Source organism: Schistocerca americana, chromosome 2 (genome assembly GCF_021461395.2).
Source record: "Schistocerca americana isolate TAMUIC-IGC-003095 chromosome 2, iqSchAmer2.1, whole genome shotgun sequence".
In the NCBI taxonomy this organism is placed as follows: domain Eukaryota; kingdom Metazoa; phylum Arthropoda; class Insecta; order Orthoptera; family Acrididae; genus Schistocerca; species Schistocerca americana.
Genome location: NC_060120.1, coordinates 958,172,992 through 958,189,647, shown reverse-complemented (window position 1 = coordinate 958,189,647; position 16,656 = coordinate 958,172,992). Strand labels below are relative to the sequence as shown.

The following is a 16,656-nucleotide window of genomic DNA, read 5'->3' as shown; positions in this document are numbered from 1 at the left end:
GTCGTTAATGAAGTTCTTCTTTCTTGTCGTACACTGGCTCCGCTACGGAAATTTTAGCCACCGGAAAAGCAGAACGCACATTCCTCAGTTAATTCTGCTCAGTACTGACCGAGACACATCCGTATTGACGATTGACATAGTGCGTCGGCTAACCTTGGAGCGAATACTGGTCGGTTTTCTGCGCCCATTCTGCCCCAAGTATATTACAAACAATTAAAGTACTAAGGCACAAAGAACAGCGTTTGTACAGTCAACGAATAAAGAGGCATATCTGTAGTGCTATTAAAAGCAGAAGTAAAGCTGTGAGCACCGGGCGTGAGTCGTGCTTCGGTAGCTCAGATGGTAGAGCACTTGCCCGCGAAAGGCAAAGGTCCCGAGTTCGAGTCTCGGTCTGGCATACAGTTTTAATCTGCCAGGAAGTTTCATATCAGCGCACACTCCGCTGCAGAGTGAAAATTTCATTCTGGAGAAATAAAGCTGATAGAAACAAATCCTGCAAAAGTGGGACAAAACGAAACAATCAAAATTAATGCTTTCTAAGACTGGGTCCCCCTTCTTTCAACAGATCATAAATCCATTCTTACTACTTTTTACAGCAGCGAATACAGTATAACAGCCTGTCTGACCTACAATTTCGACGCTTATGCCAGTTCGAACAAATGACATATTATCAGCTGTGAAGTACAGTTAAAGAGCTGCTGTCTCGTGAGCAGTGTTACCTTATCAGTGACTACCGACTGTTTTCTCTTGGCGTATCGGAACCGGTTTAGTTGCTTCGCAGTGCGCGCAGTCACGGATAAGGCACTGCTTTGTTCCACAACAAGCAAAACACATTCTGCACGCGGAAACGACAGTTGGCCGAGCGAAGGTCAGCAGCGCTTCCACTGATGCGACGAGTATAAACTGCATGCGCGGCATCTAGGAGCAGAACAGTGGGTTCTATCAGACGCACTGAACACTCAGGAGAGGACAGATTTGGATTATGGTCTGCATCCTACATACATACACCGCAAGGCGCCATAAGCTGCGTGGCGGAGGGTACCTTCCCTTTCCACACCCAAATGGAGCGAGGGAAAAACGACTGTCTGTATACTTCCGTACGAACCCCGAGTTCTCTTATCCAGTTTTCGTGGTCCTTCCGCGACAAGTAATGTTGTTGGGAGTACGACCGTTCTTCAGGCAGCTACAAATTCCTTTATCTCAACTTTCTCAACAGCGTTTCGCTAAAGGAATGTCTCTTTCTCTGCAGGGATTCCCTTTGACTTCATGGAGCATTTCCTTAATATTCGCATCTGCAGTCTAGCACAAAAGCATTTTCTTAATACTCACGTGTTGATCGGACCTGCTGGTAACAAATCTAGGAGCCAGCCTCTGAATTGCTTCGACGTCTTCCTGTAATGCGACCTGGTGGGATTCCAAACACTCGAATAGTGCTAAAGAATTGGTCGCAAAAGTATTCTATACACGGTCTTCTTTATAGTTGAGCTACACTTTCCTAGAATTCTCTCAATAAACCGACGTCGACCAATCCCCTTCCCTACAACCGACTTTACGTGCTCGTTCCATTTCATGTCGCTTTGCAATGTTACGCCAAGATATTTAATCGAAGTGACTGTCATACAGTACACCACTAATAACCGTATTCAAATAGTAGAGTATTATTTTTCCTACTTGTGGGCATTACATTTTTCCACATTTAGAGCAAGCTGTCATTAACGAGATCAAATAATAATTGTGAGTAAGTCATTCTGCACCCTCCTACAGCCACCGATCGACGACAGTTCCCCGCAAACTACAGCATCGTCAGCAAACGGCCGCAATCTGCTGCCCAACCTATTCATCAAATCGTGTTTGTTATCAGTGAACAAAAGAGCAGGCTTATTAAAACTCCCTGAGACACTCCTGACGATAACCTTTTCTGCAATGAACACTCGCCGTCCAGGACAACTTTCTATTGTCTTCAAGTGCTCACACATCTGAGAAGCTGTTTTGCATGTTCGGATCCTCGTTAACAGTTACAATGGGATGCACTAATTATGCTCTGTACGAAAATAAACTGTGGAAGATGCCGAGTCCTCTGCCAACAAACATAAAGACTCTAATGAGTCTAATATCGAAATGAATCATGTGGTAGCATGCTCTCTGTAATAATCCGATACAAAAGTCTGACATATCAAATATTGTGATCTGAAAAAATTATTTATGTATAATTAATTTTATATTTAACTATGTCAACTAGAACCTTTAAAATCACCGTTGATGATCAGAGATGACTGAGTTGACAAGTTGACACACATGTGGTTTTGAGGGTACATGTTAACGATTTGTAGCTTCTCTCTCTTGTTGAGCAGGTTCCATTAAAATTTATTGTCTTGTGAAAGAAATTATGTATAAACAAGTTGATGACGTTCATTTTTAATTACAAATAAGTAATTCACTTTATAATTAGAACGTTTACATGAGCTCCCATAGACCTATTCGTTTTATCCAATCACCGATTTCCCAATACCGCTTTTCGTTCGTCACGTACACACTCCACTAACGATTAGGGAATTGTGGGTTCTCTCTATGTAAAAGCTATACCGCATTTGAATTGTGACTGGGTTGTCAGATTGCTAGGTTCCTATTTAAACGTCAGTTAGTTTAGAGAAAATAATTTTGTACAGAACGGAGGAAAAGAAACTGTGTTGGACTCGATGGGATGTTAATAATTTCTTATGTTTGCTCTAAAACACACACGTTTTAACTTTATTACACGGAAAGAGTCATAGATATTGTGTTAAATTTCCTAAATTAGCAAAATCGAATTGTTGACGACCTTCCATGTCGCACAGATGGCTAATTTGTAAACTTCTTTCCCCATTATCTCTTTTTGTACCAAAGGCTCACACATACAGTGGATGATGATAAAACGTTTGGTGATACTGTGCACGGGAATACGTCTATTGGTGTCTCGCGTTTGGAAGTTTTCCAAGCCATCCAGAGTCGCCAAATTGTTGGAGTACAACAATGTTTTCCACCAATGACCACTTTGCACATTTTTCCACATAGCTCGTGATCTAGATGGCTATAATGAAAGTTTCCCAGGTATTAATTGGCCTGGGTAAGATTTTCGCATCTTTTCTTAAACAATCTCATCGCCTCCCTACGATCTCAATATCAACAATGAGTAAATCGTGTTCTCTGTCTACTAAAACATGACGAAGCTGAGAAAACTTACAAAGTCGAAACAGCTGATTCCTGAACACAGTTCCTGTGAAACAAACTCTGCTTGGAAAACAGGTATATGATCGGGCTAAACATGAAGGCGAAACACGGTTTCTGATAGTCGGTTTTTGTCTTCCGCAAGTTACTTTACATGGAAAAGTCAGTGACTGAAAATTAGTTTTGCTTGTAGGTGATTACATTGCTTAGACTTACAACAAAAATCCGGTCACAAAAAATGTCATTGTCTGTGAATGGCACCATGACAAGTGTCTATGAAATAACTCTGCCCTTGGCGGTCGAAAGTAGTGAAAGGAACAGTGTAAATTGACGAATTTATCCGTCAGTAGCCAAAAACTGTTTGAGGAAAACCTAAAGAATAATGGCAAGCGAACTGATGCAATAAATAAACTGGAGGCTGTCGCTATTTGGAATGTGAGGTTGTACAAGATGGCCGAAGCAACGAAGGTTTTAACTAGAAGGCTATCAAAGGTGAAGAGAAGATGCCTTCATCAAACGTAATTACCTGGTGTCTAACACTGGCCTACAATGGAGAACATAACATCTGAAACTGCATATTAAGGTCTCAGCAGCACTGTACGTAAGCGAGACCTAGGCAATGGGCAAACAGAAATGGCAGAGACTTTAGGTTGCTGAAATGCGGTGACGCAAATAACGTTAAAAATTAAATAAATAACTGTCATAGGAATTTATAGTTTACAATTTAAAGGTAATGTTGCGAACGTGTTCATTTTTCATTTTTTGTCCTCGAACTCTCGAATATAGAGACACGATTTAGAGCCCTGAAAATGTTGGGCCGTGTACCCAGATAAATTATAGTGATTACCGTCTGACTACGAGTCCAAAGGTCTGGCTCTGAATTCTCACCTGATCCTAGGATTTTTTTCTGTTACCGCATCTTTCTCTGGCAACAGTTTGTATATTATAAGTCGGAGAAGACAGGGGGACGCCACTCCAAGTAGGACCATACCTACTCAGGCACTGAGGTGATCAAACGAACCCTCCAACTGACAGCTTTACTCTGCAGATCAGTGATATGTTCGTGACAGACAATACTTTACCCACCTTCGTAGTCCGCTGACTAACGTCGCTAGATGCTGAGGAAGAAGTCGTGGTGATCACTTACCTAGTTTTGCTGGTGGTAAAGACTGAAATGAGACCTACTCGATCCAAATGGGAAGCTATTTGATTAAATAAGTTGCTAAACTGCCACACGACTCACCGAAGTGGATTCAAACCCAGACTGATAGCCATACATTTATACAGGGAGTTAGGGGGAAAACAGCAGATATCGTGATCATTGGTACCTTAATTGTATCCACTTGTGTTAGTTGTTTTTCTTCTGTGCATTTAAGCCTTCCCGCAAACACGTCAGATAATTTATTACCTGATGTTTTCTACACAGTCGTAACTGCATCACTAAGTGGGCTAGATCTGTCACTATAGACTAACTGTTTCGCATTCTCGCATCCACACTTGAACACCTTACATGTTGCCTGGGATTAATGGGTTGCTCTTGCCACATGCACTTGGAGGTACTAAACAACCTAAAAACATACTACTCCCAATAGCTATAATTATTAGTCTGCAAATGAAGTAAGTGATGATGTAATGTTGTTCAGCACACTGTCGTCGATCCCCAATAAAAATATGTGCACTAACACCTTGTATATTACGATTTCTTACTGTATCATTGATGGACAGACCCCAAGAAGAATGATTACTTATGGGACCATGTGTGACCCCTTACTAGTGTTTCTTCGTGATCCCTGAATGGATATGTATGGAGGTAAAGAATGTTAACAGATTTTGAGGGTGAAAATCCGTTCCGGGACTATTCTTAGCAGATTTTTGTGAGATTTTAGGCGCCTTTCTTCAAGTGCCTGATTATTTAAATTCCCCCTCAATGAAATACGCCTGTTACTAAACGCGTTTGCTGGCCGGAGTGGCCGGGCGGTTCTAGGCGCTACAGTCTGGAACCGCGCTACCGCTACGGTCGCAGGTTCGAATCCTGCCTCGGGCATGGATGTGTGTGTTGTCCTTAGGTTAGTTAGGTTTAAGTAGTTCTAAGTTCTAGGGGACTGATGACCACAGCAGTTAAGTTCCATAATGCTCAGAGCCATTTGAACCATTTTGAACTAACCGCGTTTCTTTTCGTTGTGCACATTCCATGTCCACTCTCAATTTCGACACAGATGCCACTCATGTACACAGTATCTCAATAAAGGAAGTGGAAGAATGTGGACCGCATCGTAGAGGGCTACCCAAACTGCGCATTTGAAGACACGGGGTTATTTTAAGTGATGTGAAAGGTTTGTCAAGCTAAAATCCTAATTTTTAATTATTTCGATTTATGACAGTATTGCTAATCTGTTAGTGGATACAGATGATTTATGAACAGTATCTTGCGTTGGCAAACTTCAGACAGTGAGAGATGGCGCTGTGGTGAGACACGGGACGCACATTTGGGAGGACGGGGGTTCGAGTCCCTGACCGTCTATCCAGATTTAGATTTTCCGTGGTTTGCCTAAACAGCTGAAGGTAAATGCCGGGATGGTTTCCTTGAAAAGGAAACGGCCGGTTTCTCTACGCAATCCTAGCTTGTGCGTCGTCTCTAATGACATCATAATCCACTTGACGTTAACCCATATCTTCCTTTTTCTCCATATAAACTTCGTCTTCTTAGTATGTTAACGAAGAGTCGAAATATGCCATTAACTGTACCTACAACTGAGCGTACGCGACCGTTTAAACCTTTCAGCACTGTTACTTCCAAACTTCGATGTGACATGTAGTCCTTCATTTTTGACTGTGTAGTCAAAGAGCACAACTTTACATTTCTCTCCGTCTACATTTTACTGTCAATCTCTTCGCACCAGGAAAGTAGTTCGTCAAGATTTGATCGAAAGACTTTGGAATATTTTCATTTTAAGAAGTCATGCAATGATTTTGATCTGGATAAACCGTGAATATTTTCGTTTAATGACTCGTACTCTTTGAATGGTCTTTCAAAGGAAAAATGTTTACGGTTGTGCACTCCCGCAGACGACTAGGTCTTCAGAGACCAGACTGGAGAAGAAAATCGACCGTGCCGCCCCCCCCCCCCCCCAAAAAAAAAAATCCGGTACTTACCGTAAGTGATTTAGGGTAATCACGGAAATCTTAAATCTGGAAGGCGATCGAGGCCTTACCCGTTTCCTCCTGGGGGGCTTTCAGAACAGCGTGTGATCGCACTGTGTTGTACAACAGGAAGACAAATCACCGTCAGACCAATATGATGAATCAATTTTCAGTGGGTATGTCTACAAACATGCTTGCAGAGTGATTGTAACGAATCAGTTACATGAAGTCTTATTTCGTGTGTCGAAGACGACAACCGTTGCCTTGAGATGTTGCTGTGTTTTACGAACTTAAGAATTCTGTTGGGCGTGCCATGATAACCGCCTGTTTCGTCTGTAATCGTAAACTACATCTGCCTTTGACACTTAAACAACTCATCATATCGATCGGAATTGGTCTGGAGCGCTAACGCTTCATTCCCCAGCAGTACTGCGCAGGGAAGACCGATTGTACGAGTCATTGTGAATGAGAGTATCTGTTTCAAAGAAACACTGCCAGGATCCGAACAAATGGTTGAAATTTTTAATCTCCCAGCAATGTCGTTGACACTGTTTCAAATTAACGATTTCCCTGCCTAAGTAGCTGCTTCACTGGAGAGGAATCCTGGAATGCAACACTGAAAAATGCCGTTTAAGTTTCTACTGAAGTCAGAATACAAGAGGAAATTTTGTTCAAAAATGGCTCTGAGCACTATGGGACTCAACTGCTGAGGTCATTAGTCCCCTAGAACTTAGAACTAGTTAAACCTAACTAACCTAAGGACATCACAAACATCCATGCCCGAGGCAGGATTCGAACCTGCGACCGTAGCGGTCTTGCGGTTCCAGACTGCAGCGCCTTTAACCGCACGGCCACTTCGGCCGGCCAAATTTTGTTCTCTATAGGAACATCAAATGGCAGCTTCTCGCTCCAGCACTGTCACCAATATCCTGTCATGCAATAACATCAAACATAAAACTTAACCTTTCTAAAGCTGTTATAGTAAAAACTTACTGAGATAGATTACGGTAAAGTAATGTAAGAATAAGGACTCATGCAGTCAATAACAGAAACGACTGTTGTGCGACACCATGAACCTATCTTCATGACAGGAAAGTAGCGTAAATGCCATAGCAAGAAAAACACAATTTAATGTGCGACGTGCATTTCTAACAAGTGCATGGGAATGTTTCACATAATATCCGGTCCAGTAAACGCATTCTCGATTTTGTATGGATACGACAAAGTACGTTGTTGGAATTTTAACTGAGCTAAATGTGCCAATCTGAAGGACGTCCGTTGTTAAACTTCTCACATTACGTTCTCTAGAAAGCAACGACTTATTGCACAAATTGCCTTTTTTGTGATTCTTTTTTCAGTTGAAGATCTTCTGCAGTCCTACAAAGGCGGGTTGATTACAAACGTAAATGTAAGGACATTCCACAGTGAAGGATCTAGCACAATGCTTTAAATTGCCGGGAAGCTGAATTAGACCTACGTATTTTGTTTTTCGGGGCGCACAATTTAACGCAGATTTGAAATGTGAAGCACCCACTTCCGGTAATCCTTTTAATACGTACTTTTGTACAGACAGCACAGATTTGTGTCGTATAAAGTGACTGCTGAAATATTATGTGTCAGAAACAAGAGACTTCTGAGTGCAAACAAGCGTAATACTTCACAGAAGATTGATTGTCGACAGGTGTTCCATCGCTAACTGCCATTTCCTATACACACACACACACACACACACACACACACACATTCATTCATTCATTCTTGCTGAAGCACACATCGTACTACAGCGAACCACTCATGATAGAGACGTCGGCTCACCTGCGACAAGCGTGCAGAGGACCAAGAATCCCGCCAAAGCGACTGTCGACCCTGCCGTCACCATCTTGCGCCTTGATGTATCTATCGACCAGAACCCGCGTGCCGTGTCCTGCAGGATCCACCGAGCCGCCCGTTGCCTGACTGCAGACCCAACTGGGTTGCGCGCGCACCTCCGCTACCCCCGTCTCCCTCGCCAGCGACCCCTACTCCCCCTCCGCTGTGACAGCATAGGGGGTCACGTGACGCGGCGCCTCAGTGACGTCACCGAGTCGCGGATGCTGGACTCGCAGAGCGGAGCGATCGGTGCGGCGCCGGCGTCTAGCCGCGGGCTGTGCACCAAGGTCGCTGGACCCCCCGCTACAAATAATATCTCTGTGAGTGTGCCCGCCACTCGGCGGCGGGGGAACGACGTACGAACGAGCGCAGCCCATTGGCAAGTGCCCTAAACGTTCTGCGCGCAAGCTTTGACCTACTACCGCACTTCACTGAGTGCGTAACGGTTTACTACGAGCCTGTTTTTGAGTCATCCCTTTCTGAAGTGCAACAAAGGAGCGGACAAGCACGACGGAGTTGATCCGTCTACCACTCGTCTTATTATAAATAGCGATATTTTATTTTATTTCAACTTTGTCGCATATTTTTTGGTTACTTTACGTCTATTTCCGTTTTATATTTATTTTTATTACACACTATCCTAATCTAAATATAAACTGGAATATGAGAAACAGGAGAATATTTATTTCTTGAAGTTAATTCCGTCTTCTTCCTTTCTAGGTCTGATTTTAGAGCCTATGCACTGTATTCAATTTTAGAATGATATCTGTAATCAGTTCTTCTTTTTTAACAGTTTGTTAAATTCTGACTAGTTTAATGTGTCAGAAGGCGGATACATTCTATATGAACAAACATTTTTTACATTTAAATAACTGCCTTCTTCTAATCAGCTGGGAATAAAGACGTGTAATTTTAAATGAACGTCATGTATGTATCAACCATCTCTAGGATTGCGTTGCATCCTACATATAACTGGTTGATGCATGCATGGCAGTTTTGACTCGTGTTTTTTTTACGTGTTGTGACTTGTTGCAATGCAGTATAATCGGAGGTACATATTTTTTATAACTTCTGTCATTTGTTTTTAGTATCTTACTACTTAGCAATGTACTGCCCTTTACTTCTATTGTACAATATGAAGATGCCTATTGCATAAAAGGAACCGGTAATTCTGTTCAAAAATTTGTGCGATCAAGACAAATAAAAATTGTGTTCATCATGGTCGTTCTCCAGATGGTAATTTTATGCCAAATTCTGTTCAGTGAGCCGAACATTCTGGGCTTCCTGCATAGCATCTCCAGTTCTTGAGGCTGACGAACAGACAAAAACGTAAATTTAATATCGGCTTTTGGTTTAGAATGTGTTTTACAAACGAAACATACCAGTTATTTTTTTCTGCCTTAAGCAAACAGAAATGTAGGACAGGGTTACATAAGACACACTTTACTACCATTTGCAAAGCATGTTCAGCGTTGAGTGGTGTTTATTACTGCTTCTTGCATGATTGAAGTTGACAGGCTAGCAGAAGCTGTAGCCGCGAGAAAACACGGTTGTGCTTTATCCCTTCGTAAGTTTATGCTTTTTGGAACCCGAATTTTATCTTGCCAAATTTTCATTTTTTGCACTTCACTTTTGTAAAACTTTACACAAGGTTTCCATGATATCGAATGACAACAGCCAGTGTCAATTTTTTCAGATGTCTTTTTTCGCCAACATTCTGTAAATAATTTCGCAGTTTTCTTTTCAACTTACACTGTAGATATAATAATTCATATTGAAATACACTCTAAGGAAAAAACAGTAAAAAAAAACGACTCACCGCGAAGGAATTATCAGAATGGGACGGAAACCGATTGATATGATTTACATGTACGGAAGCCGGCCGCTGTGGCCGAGCGGTTCAGTCTGGGACCGCGCGACCTCTACGGTTGTAGGTTCGAATCTTGCCTCGGGCATGGATGTGTGTGGTGTCCCTAGGTTAGTTAGGTTTAAGTAGTTCTAAGATCTAGGGGAGTGATGATCTCAGATGTTAAGTCCCATAGTGCTCAGAACCATTTGAACATGTACGGAAAAACAAATAATTACAATTTCAGAAAAACTGAATGATTTACTCATATTGAGGAAATCAGTAGCGCGTTTGCCCACCTTTGGCCGTCATGCAAGCCGTTATTCGGGTTGGCATTGATCGACTAAGTTGTTGGATGTCCTCTTTAGGGATATCGTGCCAAATTCTGTCCAGCTGGTGCGTTTAATCGTCAAATTGCCGAGCAGGTTTGAGGATCCTGCCCATAGAGCTCCAAACGTGCTCTGTTGGGGAGGGATCTGGCGACCTTGCTGGCCAACGCAGTGATTGGCAAGAACGAAGACAAGCAGTACAGTTCTCACCATGTGAGGGCGGGCATTATCTTGCTGAAATGTAAGCCCAGAATAGCTTACCATGATGGATAACCAAGCGGGGAGCAGAATATTGTCGACGTACCGCTGTGTTGTACGGGTGCTGTATGAAAATAAAATGCACCGCAGCCCATCATTCCTGGTTGTGGGTCCATATGGCGGGCGTCACTCTGGTTGGTATCCCATTGCTATCTGGGGCATCTTCGGACACATCTTCACTAGTCTCCGAGGCTCAGTTGGAAGCGGGACACAACACTGAAGCATTTATACTCCAGACAATAAAATTACAGGTCAGAGGCGTGTCTGGAGGCGTCCCGGACAGCGGTGGAACACCAATCTGAATATCGCCCGCCATACGGCCAGACAACCAGGAGTGACAGTCTGGAATGCCATTTATTTTGGTTGGTTGGTTGACGTTGGGGAGGGGACCAAACAGCGAGGTCAAATTGGTTCAATAGGATGAGGGAAGGATGGAGAAAGAAATCGGCCATGCCCTTTCAAAAGAACCACCCTGGAATCTGGGTGATTTAGGGAAATCACGGAAGTCCTAAATCAGTGTCGCCGGACGCCAGTTTGAACCGTTGTCCAGTGTGCTAACCACTGCGGCATTTCGCTCGGTCCATTTCTTTTCTTAGCAGGACCCCTGTGGTTGTCATCCGCGGCACCCTTACAGCAAGGCGATACGTCGACGATATTCTGTGCCCCATTTGGTTGCCCTTCATGGAAAGCTATCCTGGCCTTGCATTTCAGTAAGTTAATGTCTTCGCCGGCGGGGGGGGGGGGGGGGGGGGGGGCGGCGAGCGGTTCTAGACCTGCGGTCGCAGGTTCGAAACCTGCCTCGGGCATGGATGTGTGTGATGTCTTTAGGTTAGTTAGGTTTAAGTAGTTCTAAGTTCTAGGGGACTGATGACCTCAGAAGTTAGGTCCTATAGTGCTCAGAGCCATTTGAACCAAGTTAATGCCGCCCGCTCACAGAGAGAGTTTCTACTGCTTGTCTTCACGATTGCTGTTGTTATTGTTGTGGTCCTCAGTCCCGAGACCGTTTTTACATGATGCTGCTTTGGTTTGATGCAGCTCTCCATGCTACTCTATCCTGTGCTAGCTTCTTCATCTCCCAGAACCTACTGCAACCTACATCCTTCTGAATCCGCTTAGTGTATTCATCTTTTCGTCTCCCTCTACGATTTTTACCCTCCACGGTGCCCTCTAATACTAAATTGGTGATCCCTTGATGCCTCAGAACACGTCCTATCAACCGATCAAGTTGTGCCACAAACTTCTATTCTCCCCAATTCTATTCAATACCTCCTCATTAGTTATGTGATCTACCCATCTAATCTACAGCAGTTTTCTGTGGCACCACATTTCGAAAGCTTCTATTCTCTTCTTGTCCAAACTATTTATCGTCCATGTTTCACTTCCATACATGGCTACACTCCATACAAATACTTTCAGAAACGACTTCCTGACACTTAAATCAATACTCGATGTTAACAAATTTCTCTTCTTCAGAAATGCTTTCCTTGCCATTGCCAGTCTACATTTTATATCCTCTCTATTTCGACCATCATCAGTTATTTTGCTCCCCAAATAGCAAAACTCCTTTACTACTTTAAGTGTCTCATTTCCTAATCTAATTCCCTCAGCATCACCCGACTTAATTCGACTACATTCCATTATCCTCGTTTTGCTTTTGTTGATGTTCATCTTATACCCTCCCTTCAAGACACTGTCCATTTCGTTCACTAGCTCTTCCAAGTCCTTTGCTGTCTCTGACAGAATTACAATGTCATCGGCGAACCTCAAAGTTTTTATTTGTTCTTCATGGATTTTAATTCCTACTCCGAAATTTTCTTTTGTTTCCTTTACTGCTTGCTCAATATACAGATTGAATAGCATCGGGGAGAGGCTACAACCCTGTCTCACTCCCTTCCCAACCACTGCTTCCCTTTCATGTCCCTCGACTCTTATAACTGCCATCTGGTTTCTGCACAAATTGTAAATAGCCTTTCGCTCCCTGTATTTTACCCCTGCCACCTTCAGAATTTGAAAGAGTATATTCCAGTCAACATTGTCAAAAGCTTTCCTTAAGTCTACAAATGCTAGGAACGTAGGTTTGCCTTTACTTAATCTTTCTTCTAAGATAAGTCGTAGGGTCAGTATTGCCTCACGTGTTCCAACATTTCTACGGAATCCAAACTGATCTTCCCCGAGGTCGGCTTCTACCAGTTTTTCCATTCGTCTCTAAAGAATTCGCGTCAGTATTTTGCAGCTGTGACTTATTAAACTGATAGTTCGGTAATTTTCACATCTGTCAACACCTGCTTTCTTTGAGATTGGAATTATTATATTCTTCTTGAAGTCTGAGGGAATTTCGCCTGTCTCATACATCTTGCTTACCAGATGCTAGAGTTTTGTCAGGACCGGCTCTCCCAAGGCTGTCAGTAGTTCTAATGGAATGTTGTCTACTCCCGGGGCCTTGTTTCGACTTAGGTCTTTCAGTGCTCTGTCAAAGTCTTCACGCAGTATGCCCCAATTGGGCGATATTTCTAAGGAGGACATCCAAGTACTCTGTCAATTAAAGCCAAGCCGAATAACAGCTTGCCAAAGGGCCAGAGAGGGACCCCCTCGTTATTCACTTGCTCCGTTTGTGAAGCTCTTTCTCTTTAATAAATTATCCAATTTTCCTGTAATTCTAATCATTTGTTTGTCTTTACTTGTACATCACATCTACCGATTTCCGCCCCATTCGAATAATGCCATTGTGGAGCATGTCTTCTTTCTTTCTTTCTTTTTTTCTTAGAGTGTACATGCTTCTGTGATGTCTTTTCTTTTTTCGTACCTGGAATGGCTTTATATACGGTATCCGGTATGCCTTCAGCGATGAAATTATTTTCGTTATTAACTATATGTATTTCTCATTCATTTCTTGAGCTGTACATATGTTGAAACAAATGTTCGAAAGCTCGTACAGTATACTTACTGTGTCATTTGTCTTATTAACGGCTTTAATGTGCTTCTTACGCAACATTAGTTTAATTGCGTTCGCCTCCTTCTCTTATTGTCTTCTGTGATTTCTTTCACCAGGTTTTCTTTGCATCATCTCCTGTCCTCTCGAAGATATTTCCGAATAGTTTTGGCTAAGTCTGTATTTTCTAACATGTCTCTATTATCGTTTACTTGAAATACATTTAGTGTGGTAGCTGCTTCTTTCCATTTGATGTAACAGCTTTTCTTATTTGCGTAAGTATCTTTCGCCTTTTTCTATATCGTCTTATCCTTATAAGAGGCTCTGATTGTTGCTTGAATTCATCAGTTACGTCTCCCTTTCGTTAAATGTCACCATCTAGATTTCGGGCTTCCTGTCTGATGAGTCGTTTCTTTTTTCTTGTCTATCTATTTTAATCTGCATTTTACGGATCGCTTCAGACTCGGAAATGGTCATATCCTATAAAATTTCTGTGTCTTTAGATTAAATTGGTCTGTTTCTGTTGATCCCTGTCAAGTCTATTTTATATTTCTTCTGCAAGGGCAAATATGTTATTCCAACGGCAAATTCGCCTGTATGTGGCCTCTGTCATTTCTGGTATCATACTCGAAATTTCCCACTGACAAATTGTAGCTTAGTCGTCGTCCTAATGTCTCATCTATAGGTGGACAATCATACTTGCATCAGTATGGGGTAGATAATGTGAATTTAATGGTCTTTTGCAGAGTGTTCGTCTGTCCAGAATGAGATTTTCAATCTGCAGCAGAGTGTGCGCTGATATGAAACTTCCTGGCAGATTAAAACTGTGTGCCGGACCGAGACCCGAACTCGGGACCTTCGCCTTCGGCTGACAAGTGCTCTACCACTCGCCCGCCAAAGGAAAAGGTCCAAAGTTTGAGTCTCGGTTCGGCACACAGTTTTGATCTATTCGTCTGTGATAAAGACACTACAAAAATCACAACATATACTTTACACACGTGTGAATTGATTTTCTACTCTAGTTACACGTAAACGTATCTTGTTTTTTTTTTAGTTACAATACATTACACGTATCTCACCACATAAATAGTTGCTCTGTATATTGATTATGTGGTGTCACCGCCAGACACCACACTTGCTAGGTGGTAGCCTTTAAATCGGCCGCGGTCCATTAGTATACGTCGGACCCGCGTGTCGCCACTGTCAGTGATAGCAGACCGAGCGCCACCACACGGCAGGTCCAGAGAGACGTACTAGCACTCGCCCCAGTTGTACAGCCGACGTTCATAGCTATGGTTCACTGACAAATACGCTCTCATTTGCCGAGGAAGCATGTATCATCAAGAGCGATGTTCTACAATTGTGGATTGAAGTTAAGTATTATATCAACTACTTACTTTATTTGCAATTCTCAAGATATTGTCCTGTTCCAGACCTCACGCCAGTCAGCGTGTAATTAAACGCGTACATTTCGGCCTCCTCTAGAAAAACAGTGTTGGCTCTTCTGCCAACACTACAGATTAGTTCTTGCAGGCACAATGGAAAAAAAACTATCCGAAAAAATACCATACGTATGCCACATATGACAGTATTTCAAGCGGGTTGTGAATCGCCCAAAAAATTTAGTAAAACATGAGCTGTGCACTTCATAATCTGTACTGCACAATTCAAGAGCCTTAACTGGAGTCAATCATATCATTCGATGGGAGTAACTGTGGTGGATATATGAAATCCAAGGGGTAGATTGGATTTGGATGATGGATGATTGTTTTATCTAACAAAGAGAACACTCATGATCCACTTATGTGACCGATAATGGAGATTACTCGGGTGCAGTATCAGTATCCAAGTCAAGGTTGTAAATAGGAAACTTTTCTAATAATACAGAGAACCCACGTTAGGAAGTCCCAACGACCATTCGTTTAGTGTTACAAAGAAGGGTATGTGAAATGGTTAATTAATGTAAAATTCGACAGAAAATTCGAACTGTAAAAGAGATGACAAACCAAAGAACTGCTATCATAGTTGTTTGCAAGGATAATTAACGAGTTGCTAATTTTGATTGGCAAATTTCGCCGTTAAAAGCAATTTTCCCAGTGATTTCGAACCGACCACTGTTATTCCAAGGAAAAGGACCTCAGTAAGTAAAGTCCACATAATGTTGTTTAGATTTATGAAAATCAATATAGTAAACTAGTACGAATACGGCTTGTTCGGTGAACCAGGGGACATGAGCCGCCGAGTTCAAACTCACTTCGAAAGACACAGTTCCGTAGACGGAGACGTTGCTCTCGCGAGGGGTGTTGATCTGGCGTCCCCACAGTGTGTCCAACCTAAAACGTCAGGGGTCTCCCCCGCCTCTCCACCTGAAACCAAGTCCAGCTAGAGGGCCGGCCGGGCGGTTCTAGGCGCTTCAGTCCGGAATCGCGCAGCTGCTACGGTCGCAGGTTCGAATCCTGCCTCGGACATGGATGTGTGATGTCCTTAGGTTAGTTAGATTTAAGTAGTTCTAAGTTCTAGGGGACTGATGACCTCAGAAATTAAGTCCCATAGTGCTCAGAGCCATCTGAACCATTTCTTGAACCAGCTAGAGGCAAGGCCAAACGACCATATTGTAACGTCATAGCCAAGAGGAAAGCGTAATACGAAAGAGCCAACGCCAAAAGAACTATGTAGTTGGTAAAACTATCGATCCTTGAGATGTACTTAAATGAAATTAATTAACAGAGACATTACATGTAGATGTTTGAGTCGAAATCAGATAAAAAAATTAAGAACGCGTAATTGCGATTAATTTGGTGCATAGCATGTGCAATATAACTAGCAAATTTCTAAACAGAACTCACGTCTTTGAAAAAAAAATGCGTTATTCTATTTTCTTCTGTTAGGAATGTCTGGAGCGTTTTTAAATGTACTGTAGGTATTTAATCATCTTGAGGTTGAAGCTCTTTTTTCCGTGTTTTCTTTAACAATACGTATGTTTTTGGATAGGGCAGACAAGCAGAAACTTTAATACCAGATACACAGAACACAGAAGAGCATTAAAAAGTAACAGCTGTCATTCCACTTTTGCTGGACAC

General features: G+C 42.4%; 1 protein-coding gene across 1 annotated transcript in view; it reads right to left on the bottom strand.

Annotated features, from left to right (window-relative positions):
• Positions 1-8,324, bottom strand: part of LOC124596145 — a 171,232-nt gene extending 162,908 nt beyond the window's left edge. The window contains exon 1 of the mRNA XM_047135165.1: positions 8,161-8,324. Within this exon, the coding sequence (XP_046991121.1) occupies positions 8,161-8,224 (64 nt within the window). The 5' untranslated portion in view covers positions 8,225-8,324. The remainder of the gene's footprint in view (positions 1-8,160) is intronic.
• Between the last annotated feature and the right edge of the window lie 8,332 nt (positions 8,325-16,656).